This window comes from Barbus barbus (genome assembly GCF_936440315.1).
Source record: "Barbus barbus genome assembly, chromosome: 47".
Classification (NCBI taxonomy): Eukaryota; Metazoa; Chordata; class Actinopteri; order Cypriniformes; family Cyprinidae; genus Barbus; species Barbus barbus.
In genome coordinates, this window is record NC_136725.1 from 3,352,818 (window position 1) to 3,371,464 (window position 18,647).

Below are 18,647 nucleotides of genomic sequence, written 5' to 3' on the forward strand. Positions count from 1 at the left end.
CGAACAGAAACGCATTTAGGTAGATCGGGGGGTGCATGACTGCTATGTTTATTATTGCATCTAACAACAGAACACCTCAATCGCTTAGGAGACATTCTTGTCTACATCTGCTTCGGTGTCGAAACAATGGCAGACTAAGGTTAAACGCTACTGTCAATCAACAACCGTGGGAGGGGCCTGGGTCTGTGTGACGCCACACAGACAGGCATCTGAGAATGATATGAGAAAGGGGAAATGATTTAATGAGATAAAAATTTAAAAACACTGGGTGGATCTTTATCATTATAGGGTGGTTGTGTACACACACTGCCAACACACATTTACAAGTTGTTCAAACAACTTGTAAAAGTGCATGTCACATCTGATGACCCCTTTAAAACCTGAATAGATTTTAAAACGCTAGACATCATACACTTACTGACTTTTCTAAACAGTCACAGAGGAACAACTGACCACCATGACTGAGGATTACACACTAGCAGACTTTAAAGTCATTGTGATCACAACAAACTCACGCCTTTTTGCTAGGAGACGCGGGACAAATGAAAACAACGTGTTCTAAAATCAGCTGAAAATATCAGAGATGTTTGATCTCCTCTGACTGGGTGGATTTAGAGTCTGAGGCTACAAATCATACACCACATGATTTTCTATGAAATCTGGCAACTCATATCTGCAGACTTGCTCTGACTTTAAGCAACTAGCGTTGACTTATCTTAACAGTAAATTAGGGCAAAAGTTATGTAGTGTATTCCAGCCTTAAACCAGGGTCATCATGACAAACTATATACACTGTAAAAAAAATGATGCTATATAGCAGTAAAAGTGGTTCCTTGGCTCGTAATCATACGGGAAACACTTTTGGTACTTCACTGGTTCTTTGGCACCGCTACCATATACAGAACCTGTTAAGCTCCTGTATGGTTCTTCAGCGGTTCTTTGGGGTGATTTAAGGTGCTATATAGCACCACTGCCATACAAAGAAACTGTTAAGCCCCTTTAAAGGTTCTTTACGAGCCAAAGAACCACTGTTGGTGCTGTTTAGCACCATTTTTTGTTGAAGAAATACAGTGCAATATGGCACCTCTTATGGTTCTACATAGCACCATTTGACAAAGGTGTTGTATAGCACCTTTAAAGATATGGTGCTATATAGCACCAAAAGTGGTTCCCCTATGATTACGAGCCAAGAACCACTTTTACTGCTATATAGCATCATTTTTTTTTTTACAGTGTATATAGTTTGTCATGATGACGCTGGTTTAAGGCTGGAATACACTACATAACTGTAGATCTTCGTTTAGAACAGAGACTTTGTTACATTGTTGTTATGTAGCATTTACTTCGTGGTTCAGCTCTCTTTTTCAAAGCGCACCAAAATGTGTTTATGTAAATCACAGTAAAACTGAGTAAAACTGTCCTCTCTTTGGTGAGCACACCTGTTTATGTTCCTCATGCATCATCCATATTTAATATCAGTTAAGAGTGTAAATCAAGCCTTTGTCAGGAGAAAAGCAATTACACAACAGTTTAGGATTTCAACTCACCAACAGAATCAGACGCTGTTGCTTTTTACTTAATGCATTTCCCGTTATGAATCATGATACAGCTCGGTTTTATTTGGTTTGTTGGGTTGCGTTGTTTTCTGACCACCACCGAACCGCTCCAGAGTTCATTTTCAGTCGGCCCAGCCGAACTTGGATTGATTTGTTTTGGTGCAGAATGGAGCACATGTGTTCATGAATTAACCAAAGAGAAAATGAAGGAGTGAAAGCACCACTATACATGACCATATAAGCCTACTAAATTTAGTGTACACTTGACAAAAGTGGAATTATTAATTTTTTTAAAAGACGTCTCTTCTGCTCATTAAGGCTGCATTTATTTGATACAGTGTAAAGGTCTTTTTACACTTATTTCGGAAGAGTCCGAAATTTCCACACGTTACTAAAAAAATACGACCTCACATTGTGTCAGTCACGTTTAGACACTGCCTTTCAAAACTTGCGTCCGTCAAAAAATTCGAATCAGGTTCGATTTTCTGCATTTTCGCATCCGTAGCAAGCATTTTACGACATAAAGCAACAGATACGAAATAAATAGAAAAAACGCATATGAAAATTTAAGACTCGGACCTTAATTTTGTGAAATATTATTACAATTTAAAATAATTGTTTTCTATTGTAATATATTTTAAAATGTAATTTATTTATGTGATCAAAGTGATTATTTCAGCATCTCCAGTCTTCAGTGTCACATGATTCTTCAGAAATCAGTATAATATGCTGATTTGCTGCTTAAGAAACATTTGGTATTATTATTAATGTTTCATATTTCTTTTGTGGATTTTTCTTTTCAGGGCTGATGAGTTTTTAAAAATATACATCTTTTTGTAGTTTGTAACATGATATTTATTTATGTATTTAATAAATAAATACATACATACATACATACATACATACATGCTTACATTAGTGCTGTCAAATGATTAATCGCGATTAATCACATCCAACATAAAAGTTTTAGTTTACATAAAATATGTGTGTGCACTGTTTATATTTATTATGTATATATAAATACACACTCATACAGTATATATTTTGAAAATATTTATATGTATTTACAGGTATATATTTATATTAATATAATTTATATTATATATAAATATATTTAATATAAAAACATAACATATTTTTCTTAAATATACATATGTGAGTGTGTATTTATATATACATAATAAATATAAACAGTGCACACACATATTTTATGTAAACTAAAACTTTTATTTTGGATGTGATTAATCGCGATTAATCATTTGACAGCACTAAAATCAATCAATCATGATCTGACCCCAAACTGTTGCAAGCTAGTGTAAGTTACATAACACATCACTTTAAGCATACCGTGCCTTGAGTTGCACTCTCAGAGACACTGTCTTGCATGTTTCATGAAAGGCCCTTTATGTAACTCTGCTGGAAATGAATGCTTGAGGAGTGTTTTAGAGGATAAAAATATAACTTATGAGTGGGCCTAATGCAAACAGAAAACAGATTCTTACATGAGGTTTTGTGCATGGAGATGAGACAAATTTTGGAGGTTTTGTGTGTGTGTGTGAAATTAAGATCTCATCGGCAGTTTTGGGTTCGATACTCAGTTTATTACTTGGTACTAGTTACTCCTTACAATAGTAATATTACGTTATTTATCACTTTCTGGCAACAGTAATTAGTTCAACTATTACTAGTTACATAACTTTTCCTTCATGCCCCACAGAAGTTGTAATTGTGTATCTTACCCAAAAAAACTCTTCTGAAATGATACTAATAATATATTTTTGCCTCATCATTTGACCAGAATCCAGTTTGGCTCACAAACAGAAGTTATTCCCAACACTGATAATGATGACTTTTAAGTGTTGCATTAACTGCCATTAATTGTCACGTGTAGCGTGAAGTTAATTGTACCTATAATTTCTCTTGTACCCATATACGATTATATTTCATGATGCATTTTATCAAAAGAAGTTCGTAAGAAAATGTTTCGTTTTCTAAAAAGATTTTTAATTCTTGTAATACAATTTATATCAGGATCAGAGGGATGTGGGCAAGCCATGTATTCCCAGAGTAAATAATACCACAACTTACACATCAGTGTTCAGATCATCTTTTCTCCTGACAAAATCAACATAATGGCAATATTTCCGTCCACTGAATGTAAGCTTTTCCATATTCAAGCTTGCCTGCTGCACTGGTGACTTCAAGACGAAGACGAAGGAGATTGTTGTAGAAGACGAAGGAGATTGTTGTTGACTTCAGGAGAGTACACACTCAGCATGCCCCTCTGACCATCAACGGCGCGACTGTGGAGAGAGTGAGTAGCATCAAGTTCCTGGGTGTGCACATCACAGAGGACCTCTCCTGGACTAACAACACTGTAGCACTGGCCAAGAAAGCACAGCAGCGTCTCTACTTCCTCCGCAAACTTAGAAGAGCCAGAGCCCCGGCCCCCATCATGTGCACCTTCTACAGAGGCACCATCGAGAGCATCCTAACTAGCTGCATCACTGTGTGGTATGGCGCTTGCAACGCATCCTGCCGCAAGTCACTTCAACGCATAGTGAGAGCAGCTGAGAAGATCGTTGGTGTCTCTCTCCCCTCCCTCCAGGACATCTACAGCACCCGTCTCACCCGCAAAGCCCTCCACATTGCAGGTGATCCCACCCACCCGACACGCAGCTTCTTCAGTCTGCTGCCATCAGGGAGGAGACTGCGGAGTCTCCAGGCGAGGACCAGCAGACTGAAGGACAGCTTCATACACAAGCTGAACTCCCTCCCGTCCTTGCCCCCCCTCCACTCTTTTACCCCATGCAACACTGAACTCTGACACTATGAGCCCCCCCCCCCCCAACTTAAAAACTGTGACCAGCACCTGTCACTTGTGCAGCACTGGACTGATCACTACCTCATCCAGCATTGACTGCAAACTACCTCTTCAGATAGTCTGATAAAAAGACTGTTCTCTTGTTACTTTAACAGACTGATAAGCTCTTCTTGCACTACACATATCTCTGCAGTTTTGTTTTATTTAACAAGTTTGCACTCTATCTATTCTGCCATGTGCCTTATGCCACTTTATCTATCTCTTTATTTTTCTACAATGTCCTCATTTGTATATCTGTATAGTTGTATGTACATATGTTTAAACTGACAGTAGACGTTCAAATACAGATAAATACAGTGTTTTAAATGTTAACTGTATGCGCCAAGGGTCTGAGAGTAACACAATTTCAATTCTCTGTATGTAGGATGTGGAAGAACATGTGGAAGAATTGACAATAAAGCAGACTTGACTTGATGTGTTCATGAGCCGTGAAAATGATGAAAATAAATCTAATTATTGGATTGTTGGACTTCAAATCAGTAGAGGTTGAGTCATCAAAATTAACTATGTAATGAGCTGTTTTATGGATGGCAACTGTAATATTATTACTGAAATCTTATTAATAATTAGTTATACTACTAGTTACTGCACAAAGCAATAATATTACTGTAAATAGTCACTAATAACACTGCTCAACAGATACGTTTGTTAAGTTTGTTTCTTTGTTCTCTTTCCAGTTGGTAATCATGGCCGGGACGGTTCTGCTGGCGTACTACTTTGAATGCACAGACACGTTTGGGATCCATATCCAGGGCTTCTTCTGTAACGACGCTGACCTGATGAAGCCGTACCCCGGGGTGGAGGAGAGCAGCTTCATCCCTCCTCTCATCCTCTACTGCGTGGTGGCAGCTGCACCCACAGCCATCGTGAGTACCACTGCCTCAAGATCACCAATAACCAACTAGTTCAGTACTGAGCTCCACCTGCTTTAGGTTTTTTATGTTTTGATTTTTAATTTCTGGTGATGTAATCAGCTTTTTAAAATGTAAAAGTTCAGTATCCTTCTGCTTTTAATACTATATCTAAACATTAACAACAGTCTGGTTTTCCAAAGTTCAGAGAGGGTGGGAGACAACAACAACAACAACAACGACAATAATAGTAATTATAATAATAGTAATAATAATTATTATTATTATTTATTTTTGTTGTTGTTGAAACCATTTTTCTCCGAACTTTGAGTTCATTCCAAACTCATAGTATTATATTTTTCATCATATGTCATATATCACATCGCATCGCATAGTTGTTATTATATAAAAGGAAAAACAAAATCCTACACAGTTGATGTTGAATGTTGCACAGTTAGTGAAACTGGGATCTAAATATCTCTGGCAGACAGATTTGTAAAACAGAGCTATAAGAGTAAATAATGGAATATTTCAATAAAAATTTCTGCAGTTTATTTAAAAAAAAAAAATTGAATTTTTTTTTTTTTGTGATTGTTGGACATGAACACCAGAGGGCACTGCAATACCAACATACAATAAATATTATTATTAAATTAACATTATTATTACTTTACATTTCAATTAAGAGCAGGTGTAAAACATGAAGGGGAAATGAAATTGAGTCTCCAGAGTGGAGTTTCAGTGTGACTCATATCCTTTTAATAACCACATAGATCATAAAACATCGAGCACTAAAGACAAATTACAGTGAATATATTTTTATTTCTGCTGAAAATGATGGTCTCAGTTTTACTGCCTTTGTTTGGGTCTTTATCAGAAGTGCAATGAAGCAGTTAGGAGTTACAGAGGTAATTTTTCAGATTAGACATACCTTGAGGATGTCTATAATATTTTAATTTGACTTTTTATCAAGAACAATTACAGGATAATTCACCCCAGTATGGATCTTCTGTCATCACACCCTTATTCTTTCTTTCTTTGGGACTGGGGAAAATGTATTATGCCAGAAAATGCCATAATACAACCAAAATTGTCTTCATTTTATTATGCATTCAAAATAAAATAAAATTATGCATTGAACTAATGACTGCATAATTTTATATCGGAAAAAAATCCTTGATTTTTACATGATCACCTTTATGACATTCACCAAAATATAACATATGCATGGCAGAACATCTTGTAGGTTTCTTGAACCGTTTTAATGCAGTTCATCTTTATACCTCAGTCTGTATCTCAAGCAGCAGGTTTTCAGCGTTTCATCTGTACTGTATTATTCAGAGACGAACACTGCAGTTCAGTTCCATCATTCCAAGAACAGAAATCAGCTTGTGTGTTTTCAGCCTTAATCAAGCCAAATTGAGTTTGACTCCAGAGGTATAAAGAACTGCAGCAGCAGCCTCTGCTCGTCAATTTTGCCCTCCCTATGACACAAACTTTCTCTCCTCTGTGGTACAACATGAAACTAAATGGAAACCCTCCTTTGCGTTTGCTAACTTCAGAAATGGTCAGTGGCTGAGAAATATCTGACTTCAAAGTGGCCTGTGAAATGCTGGATCTTTTAGGTGCAAATCCCCAAATGGCTCCACTTTTGTCACTATCATTTCTTTTCAGGTCAAACACGTCCATTTTATGCAAATTATTCCATCAGCGGGTCTTTCTTAGTAAATTCCATCTTTTTAACTTCTTGTTTAGTTATGTTTCATGACTCTGTTTCAGTAGAGACACATTCATGTGCAACGTGACTGATGCTGTGAAAAATATTACGCATCCAATTTTATCCTATATACATTTTTTTAAAACTGTAACATAAATCTTCTAAAAACACATTTTGTGTGTGTGTGTGTGTGTGTGCGTGAGGAACAGTCCCATATTTAAGTTTTAAATTCTCAATTATCTTACATTTGTGTTTAGATTGAAAATTACTGCATAAAGTATTCATAAAGAAAATTAATCATAACCGAAATGAGAGAGAGAGTGAGAGAGCGCTTTGCAAACTGTACATATGGATTTGGAGCAGCTTGAGGGCGAATAAATGATGACAGTTTTCATTTTGGGCTGAAATATTGCTTAGTTTCTAAAAGTATTTAAAACATTTGATTTACACCTTTGAATATTTATGCCTTGTGCCAGGAGTCAAAGTATGAATTTTGTTTGTTATTGTATCGTCATTATTGATGTCATTAGTGCGAAACACTGTGTTTAGCTACAGTTGGTTTACTCCAAATAATACAAGGGCATAGTGAACTGATCATTAGAGGTTCACTCAATTTCACGCCACAAAAGACTTCTGAAAACCTGATTTTGCTCATAAAATGGAGGTATTATAGAAACTATAGAAAGAGTTTGATGTACTTAAATTTTTTGTTGTGTCTGCAGATATTTGTTGGTGAGATCTCCATGTATATCATGAAGTCCACGAGAGAAGCTCTCCTAGCCCAGGAGAAAACCATTGTGACGGGCGAGTGCTGCTACCTAAACCCTCTCATCCGCAGAATCATTAGGTTTATTGGTGAGTCTTTACTTTTTATTAATAACTTCGCTTTTTATTATTAACACTTTAGCTCAGCATCCTTTGGATTTTTCAGTGCCTAAAACTGATATCTTGGGAACATGGTAAGATAATGAATGAATATATATATATATATATATATATATATATATATATATATATATATATATATATAATATATATATACATTTTTTATTTTAATCTAATACACTGACAGTCATTTTGGGGTGGATACTGTGTGCATATATTAGGGCTGGGAAGATAATGTCTTAATTTCTGGAAGTAATATTGGATAATTATATGTATTAAATGTCTAAAAATACTTAGTAACACTGGAGCTACAATTATGTGTTTCCTCACTTCCTGTGGAGAGCGTTATATGATTGTGCTATTTGCAGGCCTTTTCCTATTGGCTCAGCAAGGCAAAGGGATTTTATTAATTATTTAGCATGGCAATTAATGTCTTTTGAAGAAAAAAAATCTCTTGTGAGCACAAGAGAGCACATAGAGTGATGACAGAAACATGTAGACATGTGCCGGTATTCGGTAATGTGATATATCACGATAATGAACATGCACGATATTGCTATCGTGGGAACTTCAAAATACTGAGAATAATTTATTTCAAATTCTTATTTCAAAAACTGGTCACAATGCACAACAACGCTTTAAGCTGTGTCAAAGATGCGTGTGCACTCTGATGTAAACAAGCACGGATGAGAAGCGCGTGAGAGACACTCTGGATAACGCGCACATTCACTCTCTGACAGCAGATGGCACTGAAGCAACAGCAGAAATGCAGCCGTTACCCTGGAAACCCAGTAGACTTAATAGGCTATACACTTTAGACTTAAAGGGTTGGTTCACCCCAAAATGAAAATTCTGTCATTAATTACTCACCCTCATGTCGTTCCAAACCCGTAAGACCTTCGTTCATCTCGGAACACAAATTAATATGTTTTTGATGAAATCGGAGAGCTACCTGACCCTCCCATAGACAGCAATGCAACTGAAATGTTACCAGGTCCAGAAACATAGTAAATACATCAGTAAAACAGTCCATGTGACATTAGTGGCTCAACTTCAGTTTTGCGACGCTACGAGAATATTTTTATGCGCAAAGATAATGAAAATAACAATTTACTCAACCATTCTACTCCCCTGAGTTACGTCTTCCGCAATTTTGGAGAGCCCCTAAGGACGTATTTGACGTAATCAGAGTTGTTAACGTTCGTGGGGAAAAGTGCGCGCATGAACGTAATCTGTGTATTAAGTGTTGTTTGCGCTTGGGGGAAAGCGTGCATATGCGTTATGATACTCTCTAAAATGGCTAAAAGTACTAAGCAAATATTGCTAATAATACTTTAGCGAGCTCTTAAAAGTAAAAGTGCACCACAGATCCAATAAATCTTTGACTTTATTAGGATGGTATGATTTACCTGGAGATTTTAAAAGTGCAAGTTTTCAATAAAACTGCTGAGCTGTGGTTGTTTTTTATTGATTAGTAACAGGCCGAATACACAACTCTACCTCCACAACACATCAATTTTAAATGTTTGCTACAGACATAATGACAGATCAACACAACTTTCCAATAAAACTTTCCCTTGCAGTGTTTCTTTTATGCATTCATATTTACAGAATGCTGGTTTCAGTACACATGTCCATGCTGCCCACCCAAAGCCTGATGTAAAATAAAATGAGAAACATGGGGAGCGTTGCTTTGCTGGATGTGATGCATAATGTAGTGGAGACTGGTAATGGTGTCCTCTGAGGCTTGGGATTGAGGTGATATGGACCATTGGATTGCATTCTTGAGCAATTGTGGCCGGAGAGTACATATCTTTTGTCTTTCTCTCTCCAGTAGCTCAACTTTTTGCTCATCGACACCCTTCATACTTTCAGAGACACCATGAATTGTAATCTACTTCACATACGCACAGTTTCATGGTGAAACAAGTCGGTTGCCATTGTATTCCACAAAAATCAGTTGGAAAACGTCCGTTTGAGAGAATTCTCATAACAAGAGGACATCAATAATTACATGCATAAGATACTAAGCTTAGTAGAGTAGTTTTGTTGGTGCCAAATGATGTATGCAACTGTAGCTTTTGCTCTAGTGGGCATTTGTAATTACTTCTGGTTGAAGATAAAAATAACATCGTTCCATCATTGGTATTCCTAGGCGTCCTCCAAGCCCTTGTCTGATTTGCTTATATTTTTGAGACTTGATTGGGAGCAACAAGATGAATAGTTTTCTGTTGTTGTTGTTTTTCACCGCAGGTGTCTTCGCATTTGGCCTGTTTGCCACTGACATCTTTGTCAACGCCAGCCAGGTAGCAACTGGCAATTTGGCGCCGTATTTCCTGAGCGTCTGCAAGCCAAATTACACCGGGATGGATTGTCACTTCAACCACCAGTTCATCGCCAATGGAAACATCTGCACTGGGAACCAGGTGGTGGTGGAGAGAGCCAGGAGGTCCTTCCCATCCAAAGATGCATCGCTCAGTGTCTACTCCGCCGTCTACGTTACTGTAAGGCACTGCAGTGTGGGTTTAAAATTGTTTAGTTTTGTCTGTTATGTGTTGAATTCCAACTTGATTTCAACTGGCTCATACTTCATGGTTTGTTTACCTGGAAAATAAATTTGCTTTACACAAAAGTTGTCCCAACCAGGTCCAAAGCAATTAGTCTTGAAATAGAATTGGTCCAAAATCCAAATGGGTTCATGTTCAGTTAGGACAGACCCTGAAAAATGAGGATGCTTGAAAAATGGCCTGTTGTTTGTAATTTAGTGTCTTGTATTAATTTTTATACAGGGAAAATCTAGTTACACTGCGTTTTAAACGGATACCTGTACAGCTTGTTTTATGCAAAGTTGTTACCAATACTAATTTAATTTCACAATTGTGAATCCCAATTTAGATACCAAAACCAAACACTAATATGTTATCAAATACACATTTAAGAAATTAAATATTATTATCAGTTTAAATTAATTAGTGTTTGATGTTTTTCAGGTATCTAAAAGCAGTATTCAAGTAAACTTTTTGGTAAAAAAGCAAAATAAAAGTACAAACATGTTGATTTATATTGCAAAATGTGTACACGTGTTTTTACCTAATATTACCAACTGTACATTGCTATACAAAGGCAATAATTGTAACCAAATTTAGCTAAAATTCAAATAATTTATGTCAAGTTAGTGATGTTAGTTAGAGGTAATCCAGAAGATGAAGAAAAAAAGTTAATTAATACTTTTATTCATCAAAGATGCATTAAATTTAACAAAAGTGACAAAGACATTTCTTATGGTGTTACAAAAGATTTATTATATTTTAAATAATTGCTGTTATTTTTTTAATTTTTATTCATCAGCGAGTCCTGAAAAACAAACTTTACACGCACGCACGCACACACACAACACACACAGAAAGTTAATTAGTTACTTATTCACTGTTTTTACTGTATTTTTGATCAAATTACTGCAGCAAAAATGACTGCCATACAAAGGCAATTAGTGTAACTATACATTTAGTTGAAACTGATGCGAGAAATGGGGTTTCTTACACTGATTTTGAATAGATCTTCAGTGTGTTTTGATGTCAGGTTAGTGATGTTGAATCGCAGGGTTTGCGATGAAGTCTTCTCTTTGGTTGAGCTGAGTTTAGAGCAGCTCTCTTTCTCTCTCTTTCATGGGAATAAGAGGTTATTTACTCTGATTCCATTCTCCATAATTGGCCATAATTTCCCTGAGGTGGAGCAAGCGGCGTTTATTTATTTAAGCTTGATTTCCTCACAGTCACCTGCTGCACAATAAATCCACTGAATAAATCGGTTCCTGAGCTTCTGTGTGTGTGTATGTGTGTGTGTGCTCTTGCCTGTTTCAGATGTACATCACGAGCACCATCAAGACGAAAAGCAGTCGTCTGGCCAAGCCTGTACTTTGTCTAGGAATCCTGTGCGCTGCTTTCCTGACTGGATTGAACCGTGTATCAGAATACCGCAATCACTGCTCAGACGTCGTGGCTGGATTCATATTAGGAAGCTCCATAGCTCTTTTTCTAGTGAGTTTCATCGTTTTACACACACTATAAACCCTTCCTGTTTTTTTTATTTTTTGCATGTTTGTCACACTTAAAAGATTCAGATCAAGCTCATTTTAATATTACACGAAGATAATGCAAGTAAATACAAAATGCAGTTTTTAAATGATGATTTTATTCATTAAGGGAAAAAAGATGTCCAAACCTACCTGGCCCTCTACGTGAAAAATTAATTGCCCCCTCCTGTTAAATCATGATAGAACTGTGATTAACCACATTATTTTAGAAAGCTGAGTTAGATTTCACTAGCCTAGTGTTCGTGATTCAACAATAAGAAAGAGACTGGGCAAAAACGGCATCCATGGGAGAGTTCCAAGGAAAAAGCCACTGCTGACCAAAAAGAACACAAAGGCTTGTCTCACATTTGCCGAAAAAATATTTTGAATATCCCCAAGACTTTTGGGCAAATATTCTGTGGACTGATGTGACAAAAGTTGAACTTTTTGGAAGGTGCATGTCCCGTTACATCTAGTGTAAAACCAACACAGCATTTCATAAAAAGATCATCATATCAACAGTCAAACATGGTGGTGGTAGTGTGATGGTCTGGGGCTGCTTTGCAGCTTCAGAACCTGGACGACTTGATGGAACCATGAATTCTGCACTCTTATCAGAAAATCTTGAAGGAGAATGTCTGGCCGTCAGTTTGTGACCTCAAGCTCAAGCTCAAGCGCAGTTGGGTTATGCAGCAGGACAATGACCCCAAACACAGCAGCAAGTCCACCTCTGAATGGCTCAAGAAAAACAAAATTAAGGTTTTGGAGTGGCCAAGTCAAAGTCCAGACTTAAATCTGAATGACATACTGTGGCATGACCTTAAACAGTTAATTCCTGCGTGAAAACCCTCCAATGTGGCTGAATTAAAACAATTCTGCTAAGAAGAGTGAGCCAAAATTCCTCCACAGCGATGTGAAAGACTCATTATTAAGTGTTAACGCAAATACTTGATTGCAGTTGTTGCTGCAAAGGGTGACACAACCTCAGACCTGCCAACCTGTACGCATTTTGCGTAGCGGGCACGCATTTTGACCTCAAAGTACACAGATACGATTTGTCACTTTAAACTACGCAAAAACCTGGTGACGCCTTTGTGCAGCACAAACCCGTCAAGCAACAGCAATGAAAGAGCACTTCAACCAATCAGAGCACGGGGTTCATTCCCCATCTAGCAAGTGGGATGATTGACAAATGCGTAGACCTATCATTAAAAAGAGACTGCAAATAGACAGCAAAGCAAAATCCCGCTCGGCCTCGTACCTTTTTTACTCCCGCCGTCTGATTTCTTAAAAGAGGACAGTACACACGGTACTTACAACTACGGTAAACAGGTTGGGATGGATGTGGAAAGTTAAAAAGTTGAGTTGAGTTAACTTAATCCTCTGGAGTCGACGTGATCGCATTGATATTCTAGACGAACTGTGAATAGAATAAAAGCACTCATTCATATTCAGTCAGATCTGCTGCGGTTTATTTGTGTTCATATAGCTGCACTCACTGAACAGCGTCCTAATATTAGGGCTTTTAGTCCAGAAAAGTGCACGTACTTGGATAAATACTGCTATATTTGCACTAGAGCTTCGCCCCTGTGTCTAATAAACCTTTAAAAAAGTCTTACCGGAACATTCAGCTGCTGACAGAGCAGACAGTTACCATGTAACAGCTTCACAGACAGTCTTTTCAACTACACAGTATTATTTCTGTATTACAGTCATTCATAAGTTAATAGTTCAGATATAAACACTGATGTTTATGGTAGCGATCAAAATAGACCTTTTGAAATAGCTTCAAATAACGTTTGTGTCGATTGCATTTTCACCACTAGGTGGAGAAAAGTGACTTAAATGTATTTGTGACTGAATCAAGAGATTCGTTTAAAAACACTGATTCATCCAGTAAAGAAACAAGTGAAGTATTTGAGTGAGACATTAAATCATTCATTCAACCCACTTTCATAATTTTAATATGAACTAAATATATTATAAATACATATGAATTTAAATGTTTAATAATTTGTTCAAATTAAACACTTTTAAATAGGCTGCAGCAATGATATTTTGTCACACATTATTTTGTTTCGTGGGAGAATCGTGATCTCTGTTTGAGACAAAAAAAAATGATTCTCAATTTATCCAGAATCGTGCAGCTGTCGTATGTGACTGAGTGCAGGCCTTTGGGAAATATGTAACATGAATAACGTTATCCTAACACTACATGATTTTCAAGCTAGTTTGCTTATTCAACAGGCATTTAAGTTGGCAAAGTAGTGTAAAGTTGATGTGCCAGAAAAATGTGTGTGTGTTCATGCTCTGCAGCTCAAAAATCCCCCCCAAAAAAACACGACATCAGATGAGGACACTGACAGGGAGAGAGAGAGCAGCAGATCTAAAGAGAAACCAAAAAGAGTCCATGCCTCACAGCAGTTCCTCACAAAATATCAGGATATATCATATACACCCCCCCAACCCACCATTGCCATCACACAAGTGGTACTCCAAAAAAATTTCAAAGATTGGCAGGTCTGCAACCAGTTATAACATTTAGGGGCAATTAATATTTCATGCAGTGCCAGGCAGGTTTGAACAGCTTTTTTCCCTTAAAGGGGTCATATGAAGCTTTTTTAAAAATTATTTTGTGTATTTGGTGTAACAGAATATGTCGACGTTTTATTGTTCAAAAAACACATTATTTTTCAAATACTGTACATTATTGTAGGTCCTCAAGCGCTTCGTTTTCTTCAAAGTCCCTCCTTCCGACAAGCACACTGAAACCACGCCTTCTTTCTATGCGTGAACATTTGGGCTGCATTATGCAAATATTTCCACATCTTGACGTCAAGATGTGGGGCGTGTTTGAATGAGCTGTTTTAGGGGGCGTGGCAGAGTCTTAACTTTGATAAAGAGATATTCTTTATCAAAGTTAATACTCTGCCACACCCCCCTCATTCAAACATGGTAAAACTTTAGTCTTTGCAACTTCAGGGATCTTATCTATGCACAACCAGCTTGTAACACTCCAAAGAGAAAGGAAAACTTGAAATCACATATGACCCCCTTAATAAATTAAATAATTATTTCAAAACTGCATTTTGCATTTTCTATTTATCTTTGTGCAATATTAACATTTGTTTTATGTTCTGAATCTTGTGTGTGAGACATATGCAAAAAAAAAAAAAAAACAGGAAGGGGCAAAATCCTTTTCACGGCACTGTATATATATGTTTGTATGTGTACAGCTTTACCACCAAATAAATAAATACAAATTTAAAATACATTAAAGTACTATTATTTTCAATAGTAATACTATTGTGCTGGTTTTACTGTATTTTTGATACATAAGAGACTTGCATAAGAGACTTGTTTCAAAGATTTTGAAATATCTTACCGACTCCAAACTTTTTTGAACAGCATGCATTTTCAAACAAGGGTCAGTAAAATGTAATAATTCAATAATAATTGTATTATTATTATCATTAAAAATATTATTATTATTATTAAGAATAATTTAATTATTAATAAGGCAGTAAGAATTTTTTTTTTAATCATCAATAAAAAAATTCATATGCAAAAATTGACAATGTGAAGTATTGTGTATTAATTTAATATGTATTTTTGACTTAGTAGATACTGTATCTATAGCAATCTTCAAAAGTTGCTTTTTTCATGGTAGGGAATCTGTGTAGTGAACAACTTCAAAGGGACTCACTCCACTCCTACCAAACAGAAGCAGGAGCATTACCGCGGCCTTCCCTTGATGACATTCCCCCGTGTGGAAAGCCCTCTCGAGACACTCAGCGCACAGGTAATGTCATCTTCAGCATCGCAGGAAATCATCTCTCTCTTGTCCTGCTCACAGTGATCAGCGTTTGTTTTGTTTCATACAGTTTATTGTAGTATGGATCTTGCTATTTTACTAGTTTGAATTTGACAACACTTAATATCTTGCATTACACATAACTTACATATCATTTATTTAGAGCAATATCACACAAGCAAGAGTGTTGTTGCACTTAATGTCAGCACTGTAAGAATGAGGCCATACTGATATTCAGTACAACAGCACAAATGTGATGTTACAGTTCTTTAAATGTGACCTGTGCTGGCAAAATGAGTCGGAATGTGCAAATTTTCATTTTCACATTCTCCATTAAAATACCTTCAAAATTATATATGACTTGTTGGAATCTGACACAAAATAACTGAGCTACATCCGTTTGAAGGCGATAAGGTCAGCAGAGTTGATTTTGAGTATAAAGATTCCAAAGAAAAATCACCAAGCAACATTGCATATTTTCTTCCAATTCTTTTCATGCAGCAGCACACAAACATGCCAAATATTAAAAATTAAAGGATTACAGTGTAAAATATTATTATTGTGTAGGCTACATAAATATAAAAATGCCTACATATCGTAATGGATAGTCATTGTGTGCATCAGAATTAGGCTTCCTATTTGCTTGCGTACAAGCAGCTCCGTTTCCTGCCAGGAGACGCGTTCAGTCTTTGCGCTTGCAAATTCTGCCGTGTAAATAGCGAATCCGCCATGGTGCAAGCGCAACTGGCTCTTAAAGGGAATGAGAGATGAGACCCTGATTGGTTTATTGCCCGTATGCCCAAAACACACCCATTACTCATTAAGAATAGGGACAACCCTTTTAGACCATGCGCTGGGCGTGCCGACCGTTTTTCCTGTCGTTACACTAGAACAAGTGGATTCTGACATGCCCTAAGTGCACCTGCACCTAATTAAATGTTCATGTAAAACAACAGATTATATTTGTGTGAATCTCACCAAGACATATTTCGCAATAATGTACTGTATAGGGAGATCGCGCACTCACGGAGAGGGACGTCTTATGCATGCGCTTTGCAAATGTCAGTCAGCGCGGTGTTTTCATCATGGGTTTGAAAATCATATTTCACTGGTTTGGACTCGTCATTGAGAATTCGATATGAATATTCACAAAGCTGGAATGCTGCACTTTGCAACAATAGACCTTTAACTTGTGGTAAGAAGCAGCAGCAGTCGTCCAGAAGTGAGCAGAGAAAAAGGTGCTCCTCTCAGAAAATCATTTTAGATGTTTACTATTACTATTTGGGAGCACTGGGATCACTAGACAAGGGCTTAATGAACTAATTTTTGTGAAAACCTCAAATTTGACCAAAACTGACATGCTTTTACCTGTAGCTCAAAATTAGACGGTGCGCATTCCGATTCATTTTGCTAGCACGGGTCACATAGAATCATTTAATACATGGTAACTTACATTGAAGGCACAAGGAATGTAATAAGGATTGTATACCTACAGTGGTATCACCAACATTAGTTTCAGTGCATATTTGGCTGAAATTAGCCTTGCTTTTTTTGTAAACCCACTTGAACCTTTAAGCCATCCCTGCAGTAGTTCCTTTATTTGGCTCCTGAGTACAAAAAAACCCCCCAAAGGCTTTGATTTAGCCATTTATTCTCTCCAAAACGCCCCAAAAGATGCATTTTATCACCTTACACAGCAGGGAAATACAATGCTGCTTCTACAAATTCATTTCAATGCTGTTTACAGCAGGGACAATCTTGTGAGATGTCTCTATTGACAGCCAGCCAGTAAAATACCTCGAGCGCCTGCAGCAGCAGATGTGGGTCAGAGGAATTCTCCTTCGCTTCCGACACCAGCTTAACACCCTAGTGGCTGAGAAAACCAAAACCAAACCAAAAGTCAATGTGTTTGGGGAAACAAGGAAAATCAGGTGTTCTGTCACGATCTGGCCAAGTACGATAATTGATTCAACAGGAATTGGCATTGTGAAATTACACGTTCTGCTCCACGGCTCTCTGGTGTTTCTGTTTAATGCGCCTGATGTGCAATAAGCATTTACACAATGAGTCAAATGCTTACTACCATCTGGAACGGTGCAGCACGACTCTGAGTGCAATTTTGCTTGTCTTTCAGAACCATTCAGCGTCCATGACTGAAGTCACATGACTAAGGGGGCAGCACCGGGTCACGTTCGCTTCACCTCAACACTTCTAGGCACAAAAAGGTTTTTTTTGTACTGTGGCATACTGTAAAAAAAAATTAACAAGTAAAAGAAAAGAAAAAAGGCAGTATTATGTTGTAACTAGTTGTACCTAGAAGCAGCTGTTTTGTACATTTTGTATAAGAGAGTGCTGTAGCTTTCCCTCATAATGTCGACACTGCTCAATTCATGTCCAGATTTCTGCCTTCTTTGTCATGTTTTACATCACAAAAAGTAAATATATACAGTCTATATATAATGTAATTCAAATATCGATGTTGTTATGTGGTATTTGTACAAAGAATGATTTTATTTAGATTTTTTTCCTGTACATTTTTGGACAAAGATCATTTTGTATTCTTTTTGTTATCTGTATAAAGCATTTTGATCAACTTTGCCTGCTGATTTTCCAGGAATGTTTTTGGTATACCTATTTTTTGGTGTAAGATTTAAAGAAAACGTGTTGATTTGTTACACGTCGTTGTATCGGATTCTCCTCGGGCATCTTTGAATGGCCATGTACTCAGCATGAAATACACAACACTGTTTGAATAACCTGTTATTCTCGACTTGTGTTTTGTTTTTTCTTTAAAGTTTGCATTTCATTTGAAATGCTAAATATATTTTCCTGAGTAGTCTGTCAAATAAATAGTCTGTAGCTGAGTTC

At 37.0% G+C, this 18,647-nt stretch overlaps 1 protein-coding gene across 2 annotated transcripts in view; it reads left to right on the top strand.

The window, feature by feature from the left end:
* The window catches only part of plppr1 (phospholipid phosphatase related 1), a 54,462-nt gene extending 35,815 nt beyond the window's left edge, over positions 1–18,647 (top strand). For both annotated transcript variants that reach the window (XM_079411329.1, XM_079411328.1), the window contains exons 3-8: positions 5,118–5,306; positions 7,731–7,863; positions 10,147–10,397; positions 11,754–11,930; positions 15,636–15,767; positions 17,914–18,647. In XM_079411329.1, the coding sequence (XP_079267455.1) occupies positions 5,118–5,306; positions 7,731–7,863; positions 10,147–10,397; positions 11,754–11,930; positions 15,636–15,767; positions 17,914–17,946 (915 nt within the window). In that variant the 3' untranslated portion in view covers positions 17,947–18,647. The remainder of the gene's footprint in view (positions 1–5,117; positions 5,307–7,730; positions 7,864–10,146; positions 10,398–11,753; positions 11,931–15,635; positions 15,768–17,913) is intronic.